General features: G+C 38.6%; 1 protein-coding gene across 3 annotated transcripts; it reads left to right on the top strand.

Annotated features, from left to right (window-relative positions):
- Nucleotides 1-1399: 1399 nt before the first annotated feature.
- LOC122865788 (membrane-spanning 4-domains subfamily A member 4D-like) lies at nt 1400-9262 on the top strand. 3 transcript variants are annotated; one of them, XM_044174663.1, is made up of 7 exons: nt 1400-1586; nt 1948-2058; nt 3266-3322; nt 5889-6029; nt 6387-6500; nt 7875-7976; nt 8085-9262. In XM_044174663.1, exons 1-7 carry the CDS (start codon nt 1452-1454, stop codon nt 8142-8144), a joined length of 720 nt encoding a protein of 239 aa, XP_044030598.1. In that variant the 5' UTR covers nt 1400-1451; the 3' UTR covers nt 8145-9262. The 3 variants fall into 3 exon arrangements, with proteins under 3 accessions (XP_044030598.1, XP_044030589.1, XP_044030605.1); XM_044174654.1 differs by having other exon boundaries at nt 7875-7988; XM_044174670.1 differs by lacking the exon at nt 1948-2058 and having other exon boundaries at nt 7875-7988.
- The last annotated feature ends 1404 nt before the right edge of the window (nt 9263-10666 follow it).

Genomic DNA, 10666 nt, shown 5'->3' with positions numbered 1-10666 from the left:
GTTATCAAACAGCTTCAGGTGTATTACCACCTCCTTCTGGACTGGAGGAGGGCTGACGTTGATTTACATGTACAATTGATTCATCATCATAGCACAGAGACAGCACTAGTGAAAATTGCAAATGACCTTTTAATTGCATCAGACAATGGACTTGTCTCTGTACTTGTCTTGTTAGATCTTAGTGCTGCGCTCGACACCATTAACCATCACATTCAAGCATGCCTTAAGAACATAAAGACCTGGATGACCTGCAACTTTCTGATGTTAAACTGAGACAAAACTGAAGTTATTGTACTTGGCCCCAAACACCTCCCAGACACATTATCTAAAGATAGTTACTCTAGATGGCATTGCCCTGGCCTCCAGCACCATCGTAAGGAACCTGGGAGTTATCTTTGTTCAGGATTTATCCTTTAACTGCCACATGAAACAAACTTCAAGGACTGCCTTTTTCCACCTACGTAACATTGCAAAAATCAGGCACATCCTGTCTCAAAATGATGCCGAAAAATTAGTGCATGCATTTGTTACTTCTAGGCTGGACTACTCCAATTCCTTATTATCCGGCTGCCCGAATAAGTCGCTTAAAACTCTCCAGTTAATCCAGAATGCTGCGACACGTGTACTGACAAGAACTAGGAAAAGAGATCATATTTCTCCAATATTAGCTTCTCTGCAATGGCTCCCTGTAAAATCCAGAATAGAATTTAAAATCCTTCTCCTCACCTATAAATAAATTGAAATGAAATTCAATTATATTTATATAGCGCCAATTCATAACAGAAGTTATCTCATTGCACTTTTCCTATAGAGCAGGTCTAGACCGTACTCTTTAAAATATTATTTTATGAGGGTTGCATCCCATGTTATCTTGCCCCTGTTGCCGTTTGTTTCCCTGTACTGCACTAGTTGGGGAGTCATCTGGGAGTGGAGGTGTCTCCCCATCCCGATTAAAAATTGAACACTTCAAATATGAATATTACACTCAGACTATCAACCGCTAAAGGACAGTCTCCCTCCATGTGGTCTGGGAGCGCTGCTACAGGGACAGTGTATGTGAAATGTCACATGAGCCATACCCTGGACTCTTATTGTTATCATGTCCCATCATGTCCCATGGCAATTAACTTGCTTCTGTTTTTTTTGTTCTGTTTTATTGGTTGTTTGTTAGTTACCATTTAATTTACGTCTTCAACATTATGTTTCTGCAAAGTGTTTCCTTATTAGATCACACACACACACAAACCCATTAGGCAATCATCATAACCTTCTGTGTTCCAATTGATGAGCAACAGTCCAATCAAAGCACAGTGACCACTTAGTACGTCAGAGCAGGGCGCTATCAGTATTTCTGATTCTCTGATCAATAATTAACTTACTTACTTACTTAATCCTTCTGACTGAGCAGGAAGCTGCAGTTCAGAACAGCAGAGAATCATTTTACTTGAAACATGTCTTCATCTTTATCAACAACAGCAGGAAGTGTGGTGGTGGTCACCCATGTGCACCCAGTACCTCAGGGTGCTGGACACCAACTTTGTGTGGGCACCCAGAAGTTCAGCAAGGGCCGGCCGCTGGTGCTTGGGGTAAGATGATCCGTTTCTGGAGATAGACAGACCAGTGTACACATGGTTTTCTACAGTGATCTGAGAGTGATACAATGAGGTGCAGATGGGAAAATAAGGCAAGAGACGAACATTGATCTACACAGTGATCTGTAGCATGTCCATCACATGCACATCTAATTTTGACTATCATTTTATTTCCCTGCGTCTATAATATTTAATTTAAACCTTTGTTGTAAAAATATTTTAAAGTCTGTTCAGATCTGAGTGCTCTAAACTCAAAGTGGACACTTGATTTGCAGCAAGTCAGGGCATCAGTGCAGCAGCCAGTTTTTCACATCTGTGTGTTAACTTTTCTGTCTGTTTATATTTATCTCTCCAGACAGTTCAGATCATGATTGGCCTGATGGTGCTGCTGTTTGGAATAGCTATGGCGATTAATGCAGATACACTGGGAGTTTACAGCGGCATTTTCATGTGGGGAGCATTGTGTGTGAGTTGACCTTTCAGCGCTGATCTGCTTTCAAGTGACAAGCATAAACTGTCATCTGCTGGTTTACACTGTACTTACATGAAAAATACTACAAAGTTGCAATAAAAAGTGCATCACAGAGAAATAACACAGAAAACAGGAACATATTGATGATGTAAATGGCTGCATTTATTCATGTTCCTTAAAATATGATTAAAATTCATCCTGGCCTCCATTTGTTACAGTGAAGCCACCCTAGGGAGGGAACAGTTTTAGGCCAATACAGGAAGTAATAATGGTGACTAAGTACTCTTTCAACATACATGTGGGCAGTGAGCATTATATAAAGACAGTATTCAAAACCTCCAAACCTAACCTAGCCACAGGGTAAGTCATGGAGCTCCTTCTAATGATAAATCGTCTCCTTGCTTCTTCTTCAAGATGTTTGGATTTTGCCGGCCCTTCCTTAAAGGATGATTACACTCAATACCCTGAAACTCTGAGGAGCATGCATCATAGCCACACAGGGATTCTTATCTTGACCTCTAATAGTGTGAACTGTCTATTCATTACACAGTTCACATGGTCAATTCTAATGGAGAACACGTTATCTAGCACAGCTGCAAGCTGAGCTTAAGAGGAACATTCATTCATTGTAGAGGTAGTGATTCTTTAAAATATCAACAAACTAATCAAAACTAATCTATAACATGAGTATTGTAACACATATCAATGTGGATAGAATTGTTTAAATGACGAAACCACTTGGGGAAAAAATGTATTTCACATGAAGTTAGAGTACTTCCCTATTGACCTGTTACCTGTGACAACAGGGTTAATGACCTAAACTGCAACCAGTCACAAGAGAGTAATAAAGATATGCTGGTTTCACTGCTGGGAAGCTGCCATGACGTTAATCTATATACCCAGTCTGTTGTGATCCCAAACTGTAACAACCATGGGATTTATTTTAACAGTATGATGGCTATGCCAAGGTCACACAATTGATCACATATTTAGTTCATATCTAGCCGAACTGTTGTTGTGAAATTAAATCAGCTGAATAAACTGCCTTCACTAGAAATACCACCAACACTATGTGGTCAAATGAGTTTCATGACACTGATTACCGAAATGCTTCAGAAGCTGATGTCTGGATGGGTAGACTTTCTGTGTTTCCAGATGGTGAGATATTTATACCAAGTATTTCTGCCCTTCTCTGTTGCAGTACATCACAGCTGGATCTCTGACAGTGGCTGCTGGGAAATCTTTCAATCGGTGTCTGGTTAGTAACGTACTATTACCCATAAACCATCCTCTGCGCTGTAGTATGTGCAAAGCCTAACAAGACTAAAAAGGTGGAGCTTATTATAAATAATGAGCGGGTGGGTTGTCCACCTCAGCTGCTGATATCATCACAGTTAAACAGAAGTTCATCTGTCAAATTTCAGTTAATCACTGACATCCACCAGTCAACTAATATTTACTACCTGCGGCTGACAGAAATCTGTGGACAAATACTCACTCCATCAGCTAAGAATAAGAAAATGTGTCCACTATACCGTCAAATGTGTGTTTAAGTGATTTATTTAACCAATTTATCTTGCATAAAAAATACTAACTACTAATTGTAATCTAAACTTAAATTGATGTGTGACTCTGTGTGTGTCATGGAAGCAGCAGGAGATGTGTTATATTATTCAGCTGGACTGTATGAAAAATATACAGTATATAGTTTGCAGGTGGGAAATGCTATCAACAAGTACTGACACAAAAAACAAAACAGAACAAAAAAATTATAATTCTGGGCACTATTTCACTTACTTTATCATTTCAGGCCCTTCATGTGATATACTTTCTACAAAGATTTAGAATATATCTGGTAGGTTTAGTCACTTTACAGCAAACATACTGGTTTGGTAAACATTTGGTAAAAGTATTTCACATAAATATTACATTCCATTATTCCTACAGTAACTTATGATATATATAAGCATGATAGATAGATAGATAGATAGATAGATAGATAGATAGATAGATAGATAGATAGATAGATAGATAGATAGATAGATAGATAGATAGATAGATAGATAGATAGATAGATAGAGCGTTATCCAACTTTACCTAGTTCAAATTTCTTATATCAAATAGTAACAACTTTTGCTGTTAGTCAACACTGAGTTTAAGATATTTTTATATATGACATCAATATATGATATCAGTATTATTATTACAATTATTTTCATGATTACTCATTTGGTCTATAAAACATCAGAAAAATAGTGAAAAATGGCCATCACAATTTCTCAAGTGCAAGCTGACATATTCAGATCCAACAGTCTAAACCCAAAGATATTTAGTTTGCTATTAGAAGCTGGAACAAGTACATTTTTACAACTTTTTCCTTTTAAAATGTTAAATAGGATAATCAAAATTGATGGCAATGAATCTCCTGTTGATCAACTAATCTATTAATTGACCCATTAATCAGTCTAATTCTTTTCAGCTGCAGAATCTCTGTGTACTGGTTTCAGCCATTGTTTTTCTCTGAAGAGGTCAATGATACCGATGTTTGCAGCAATGCTAATTTTGGCATTGCACACTATTCTTACTTTATAACACCGAGCTGCTTTCAAATCCACATAATGACATTTTAATGAACTTTGTTCTCAAAGTTTTAGATCAGTCATCTCAGTGATCACTACATTTTATCTAATGTTGCGTCGTTACCATGGAAATATTTGCTAATAAAAATGTATTATCTGGAGTTTTATGGCTTTTTTACCACTGATAGAGAGCCCTGTTACAGTTGACCTTTGAACTAGTGTTACAAACCATAACTGTCCAAAATTCTTCAAAATAAGACGGTGTAGTCCCTCATTTGTCCAGGAGTGTTCTATCGTAGAAAAGGTTTCAGTCGTAGTCATCTGGACACTGTTTTCAGAATCAAGACGTTCCGGCTCCCATCCGGAAGTTATTCTCAATTGTGAAAAAATGGGACGGGAACTAGAAATTTAAGCTAATCTGTGTTACATAAGCAGGAATCTGCCTGATTATCTGTTAATAGCTAGTTTCACCTGAAACTGACCTAATAGTTTCCAAGATGGCCCAGTAATCAGTAATCAGGCAGAGCGCCGTACATTTGCATCTAAAAGCTACAAACCACACATTTGAAGACAGCGAGGTGAAGATTCTAAGTAGAGAGAAGAGTTGGTTTGAACGGGGTGTCAAGGAAGCCATTTTTGTGAAAAAAGAGAACCCCTCTTTGAACAGAAATGGTGGTCTGAGATTCATTCTGCCCAAAGTCTATCAGAGTGTATTATCACCTTGGTCACGCCAATCACATGCTAATCAGGTACTTAACAGTGATGAAGTAGATGCAGCCAGAAAACAATAGGCCTGATTACTGATTACTGGGCCATCTTGGAAACTATTAGGTCAGTTTCAGGTGAAACTAGCTTTTAACAGATACTCAGGCAGATTCCTTCCTGAGGGCAGGGCTTATAAAACACAGAGTAGCTTAAATTTCTATTTCCCGTCCCATTTTCACAATTGAGAATGACTTCTGGATGGGATCCGAAACGTCTTGATACTAAAAACAGTGTCCAGATGACTACGACTGAAACCTTTTCTACGATAAACCATAACTGTCTTCTTGCTCTGAGGTATAGGTAGCCTGTCCCTGGGCCAATCAGAGAATTCTGGAAAGCACCTGTATCATTTCAGCAAATGTTGTTAGGAGACGTCCTGCATGCAAATGGACAACAGATGTCAGCGTTGTTGAGCTGTTGAGCAGATGGGTGCAGATCCAGATGACCTGATGTCTGTCTCGTCTTTCGTCTCTCTGCTAGGTGAACGGCGCTCTGGCTGTCAGTGTTGCAGCAGCAGTTGTTTCCTGTACTGCAACCATCCTCTATGCTCTGGATGCTACAGGATTGATGATCCAATGTTATGGCTCTGATTCCTGGAAAAATTATTGCTACCCATATGTGGTATGCGGTTTGATATTTACAACATCTACAGGCTGGGGGGGCACAAGGCAAATTCCACCTAGAATTTTAAAATAATAATGTAATTGTAGTGGTTATATTAATAATTATAAAGTAATTATAGTGATAGGAATAACAACAACAATAATAATAATAAGACTAATAATAACAATTGTAGTGGCAGTTGTCGAGCAGGAACATGGGGGCAGCAGGTAGCCCACAATCACAGATCCAGACTCTGCAGCTGCGGAGGTAGAAATACCTGCTGAAAGCGAGGGTTAGGGTTAGAATTCAAAGCTTAGTGGGCCCACTAAGGCTTAGTAACTTACTGACTACAACTTCCTATGTTTGTTTTGCCAGATTCGGATGCAGGGGGTTTCGGGGGTCTTGGCAGTTTTCCATTTATTAGAGCTCATTGTTTCAGTCACCGTCACAGGATTTGCCTGCAATGCTACTTGCAACTGCAACACAGAGGTGAGTCAACCACTGACTGATGAGAAATTCAGTGTAATATCACAGAACTTTCATTTAGTTGTGTACACACTGAATGGTGTGCTCTAAAGGCCAAATAAACTTAGTTTCTTAAATAAAATAACAGGCAAAGAAAAGCACTTGAAAATGCAATGAGCAGGGATACATCCCATTTCCCTTATTTGATCATTGCTCGCTCCTCATGTGATACGGAAATGAATCTGGTCTGCCATCATGAAGGACGCTCCAGTGCTCTTATTTCTGCTTGGAGGACGGATCTCTGAGGAGACATGAGCAAAATACATGAGACCAGCCTTCATGGAAGCCTTTTATCAGACCGATACACCACTTTATTGGAAATCTGTTAGTGATTGGATAATGCAGGTGATCGGACTGCTCTGATACTACATCACAACATCTGTGTAGTTTTATACCAGGACTCATCTCAAGTTTTAGATTTTATTTGTCTGTTTCTCCATCTGTTTAAAACTAGTGGATCAGATCTGTGGGTTTGATTGATAAAGGAATCATAAACAACTATTTCCCCTTTCCCCTAATCTGCATCATGAATAATAATGTAGTCAGGGGAGAAAGGAGAGTCTGTGGTCTTTCATCAATAAACACACTGTAATTATATATAATCAATTATATTAGTAATTAATATATAATTTATGATTCATTAATACCTAATAATATTAATCATCCATTCAGTCACATGTGAGTAGTACATGTAGCAAGTATTTCTGAAAAGAGTTTCCCGACGGGGATCAATAAAGTATTTCTGATTCTGATGCTGAAAATCTCTATGTGTCAGGTAGAAATATAGTTGTTGTGCAAGGAGCAAGGAGACGATTTATGTTGTGAGATATATTTACATAATTTCCACCTTCCCAAGAACATTTGGGCTACTGAATCATTTCTACAAATTATAAAGCATTGTAATCATAACCTGGATTATAAAATAATTAATTTACAAATAGAATATCAATAAATGTCAAAACACATTGCTTCCAGTGGAAATCATGTACATTCGATATCCGAGCAGTGAAGTCCATTTACAAGTTTTAAGTAGCAGAACACAGTTTTTTAAGGAATGTGTAGTCAAACAGTTTATTTTAAGGGGAAACCTGCAGAGACTGATATTTTAAATTATGCCGTGTGGGAGGAGTTCACAACAAAAGAGTGGTAGTTGCAGTGGTAACTATGCACTCTTATTATTATTCAGACAGCACATCACATGCTCTGTACAAATACAAACTCAGCATCAATGAATCTACTGAGCGATTCCCAAATTCCCTCTATCTTTTCCTGCATGCAGGGAAATATGGATGCAATTAAGCAAACTGAGATGTACCCCTTGTGCTGTTTGTTTTGTAGAAGCCATCAATCGTGGTTGTACCTGGAGATGTTTCAGTAACTGCACATGATCTGCCCAATTCCCAAGCACCATCTGTGTCACTGGCTCAGCTCCCCTCACAGGTCAGCTGCCAGGTTTGTTGTAAATCTGTGAAATCATGTAAGTGTGGATACTGTCTTTAGGTTCAGAGGGAAATCCCCCCCCTCCCCTTATGCTGTGTTGTTTTGCAGATGGTGAGCTATTCTAAAAACCGAGAGGGACAAACTGACCCTCCAGCCTACAGTGCTTAATCAGTTGATTAGTCTGTCCACGCTGACCATCCTGCTCTGAATACCTGACAGCATTATGACCAACCATCTCCCTAAACCCCAGGCTTTAACATGCCTTGCTCACTGCATGCTCTACATGTACACCAATTTTACTTTTTTTTTTTACATTTATTAACATGCCATTTTAATGTTAACTGAAAGATGGAATAAGATGAAAATCTAAATTAAATCTATAATTCATATATGTAAAATTTGATATCAGACATACTGATGATTTGCAAAAATAAAGCTACTTCAAGAACATGCTATCTTTAATAAATGATAAAACTATTTACCACTGACTCACAAGATATTTCTTTTTTTATTTAGGGAAGGGAGAATAGCAAAGTAGAGTTGTTTTATTTATGAGGAGCCACATTAGCTGCTACCCTTCACAAAATGATCAAAGTCAGATAATTTGGGGTTGATTTATCTAAGTTTGCGCAAAACCTAGCATTACTTTAAAAAGGTACTCCAGTGATTTAGCAAGTCTGGGACTCACACGTCATAATCTGTGCAGCAGAGGCAGAGATATCCTGACTGTGGGTCCCTAGTGTGGGTCAAGCTCCAGAAACACTGGATCCTACACATCCCATTATGCAACTTGATTGTAACTTTAGTTAGACCCTCCCTGCCTGGTAAATGCACACATCTTTCAAACTGAGACAACCCTGATGAATCCAGATAACAATTGAAATCACCCCCAATCAGTATATGGCTTGACTCATTATGTGGGATCAAGTCAAACATCTTTCGAAAAAAAAGGAGGGTTGCATGCGTTTGGCCCATAAATGTTTAACAGTATAACAGCAAGTTAATGTAATGCCTAGTTAACATTATGGATCTACCACTTGGGTCAATTGTGGATGAATGAAGATGAAAAGGTACAGTTTTATGAAAAATAATGGTATTTATTTTATATGTTAGCCTATTCTAATAGGCTATAAATTTAATTATCTGTTATGTTCTATGTGTGTAACATGAAGGGACTACAAACTTTCATTTCATTGTACAACCTTGTATTGTAAAATGATAAATAAATTACCCTGATACCTTGTAATATATTATGTTAATTAATTACATTAAATATTTTAAATGCAGCCTGTTTTATTGTTTTTTCTCATTGTTATGTACTTACCTGTGAAACGTGGTGAACATTATTGTGAGTAAAAAAGCATCTCATCTAGCTCAGTGGCTCTCAATCTTTTTCTGCCTTTCTTAGGTTTAATTCTGTTTGATAGTGGTACATATTTAACCATTATTTCCTCAGGGATAGGTAATGCTCTAGACTGTTCGTACCTAAGAGGTGTGAAGTTAATTAAAGTGAAATTGGCCCTTTCAAATTGTTCTACAATCTTCCTGGGACTCACTCCAGGACCCCTTATGGCTCACCACCTCAGATTTTCCCAAAGTACTGGGTGATCTGAGTCTGTGCAGGTTTTCAGGACTGGTAATAATAGTAAGGCTGGCCCAGTCACATACCATCACCCTCTCTTCAGATAATTACTGGATTAGCAGGACAAAGCAACACACCACTCCTTCCTCAAGCACCTTAAAAGGGCCCTGTTGGTCGGTTACAAATGGATCACTTTTGGATATTTAGATCTTACACCTTGTAATTCTGGCACTGCTTTTGTGCATAAAGGTACTATAATACATTTTATCATACACAGTATTGTGTGCAATGGTAGACAGTAAGTTGCATTCACATGTTGCTTCAGAGAGCTCAAAGAGGTAGGATATTGAAATATGTGGGTATTCATCTCAGCATGGAAAACATGGGGAACAACTTCTATTGGTATAGGTTATTGAGAGAGAACATTTTGACATCCTCATTAACCCAGTGTGGTGAGTATGTTGTTTAAAGTAGAGTAGAGACCAACATAACTACAGTAACGTGAAAGATATAAAATCAGAATCAGAAATACTTTATTGATCCCCGAAGGGAAGCTCTTTGTTACAGCAGCTCGCCTTTACATCAGTGCACACAGGAGAAAGTACTAGCAAAAATGTAATACAATACACTATAAAAACTATAATGCAAACACAAGGGGGCACAAGCCAGTGTCTTCTTGTGCCAGTCCCAAGTCTGGATAAATGCAGAGGGTTGTGTCAGGAAGGGCAAACACACGCCGACGTAAAACACATGCCAAATTAAAAATGCGAATCGTGAAAATGACTTCCATACCGGATCGGTTGGGGCCCAGGTTAACAACGACCGCCACCAGTGCTGTTGACCAGCAGGGTACCGGTGGAAATTGGACTATTGTTGGTCAAAGATGAAGAAGGAGAGGAGGAAGGTGTGTTCGTAGGCAGAGAGAGAAGAGGAAAGCTAAGAATGTAGGACTGACAGTAGGGACTTTGAATGTTGGGACTATGACAGGGAAGGCTAGAGAGTTGATTGACATGATGCAGAGAAGGAAGGTGGACATACTGTGTGTCCAGGAGACCAGGTGGAAAGGTAGCAAGGCCAGAAGCTTAGGAGTAGGGTTCAAGTTGTTCTA

Source organism: Siniperca chuatsi, linkage group LG2 (genome assembly GCF_020085105.1).
Source record: "Siniperca chuatsi isolate FFG_IHB_CAS linkage group LG2, ASM2008510v1, whole genome shotgun sequence".
NCBI lineage: Eukaryota > Metazoa > Chordata > Actinopteri > Centrarchiformes > Sinipercidae > Siniperca > Siniperca chuatsi.
The sequence above is the reverse complement of the archived record's forward strand: the minus strand, read 5'-3'. Positions and strand labels throughout refer to the sequence as shown.

Excerpts from the sequence above, each read along its gene's own strand:
- LOC122865788 (XM_044174654.1), top strand. The coding sequence starts at position 1,452 with ATGTCTTCATCTTTATCAACAACAGCAGGAAGTGTGGTGGTGGTCACC. Across the intron at positions 1,587-1,947 it reads GCCGGCCGCTGGTGCTTGGG|ACAGTTCAGATCATGATTGG; the intron begins GTAAGATGATCC and ends TTATCTCTCCAG. Across the intron at positions 7,989-8,084 it reads CCTCACAGGTCAGCTGCCAG|ATGGTGAGCTATTCTAAAAA; the intron begins GTTTGTTGTAAA and ends GTTGTTTTGCAG.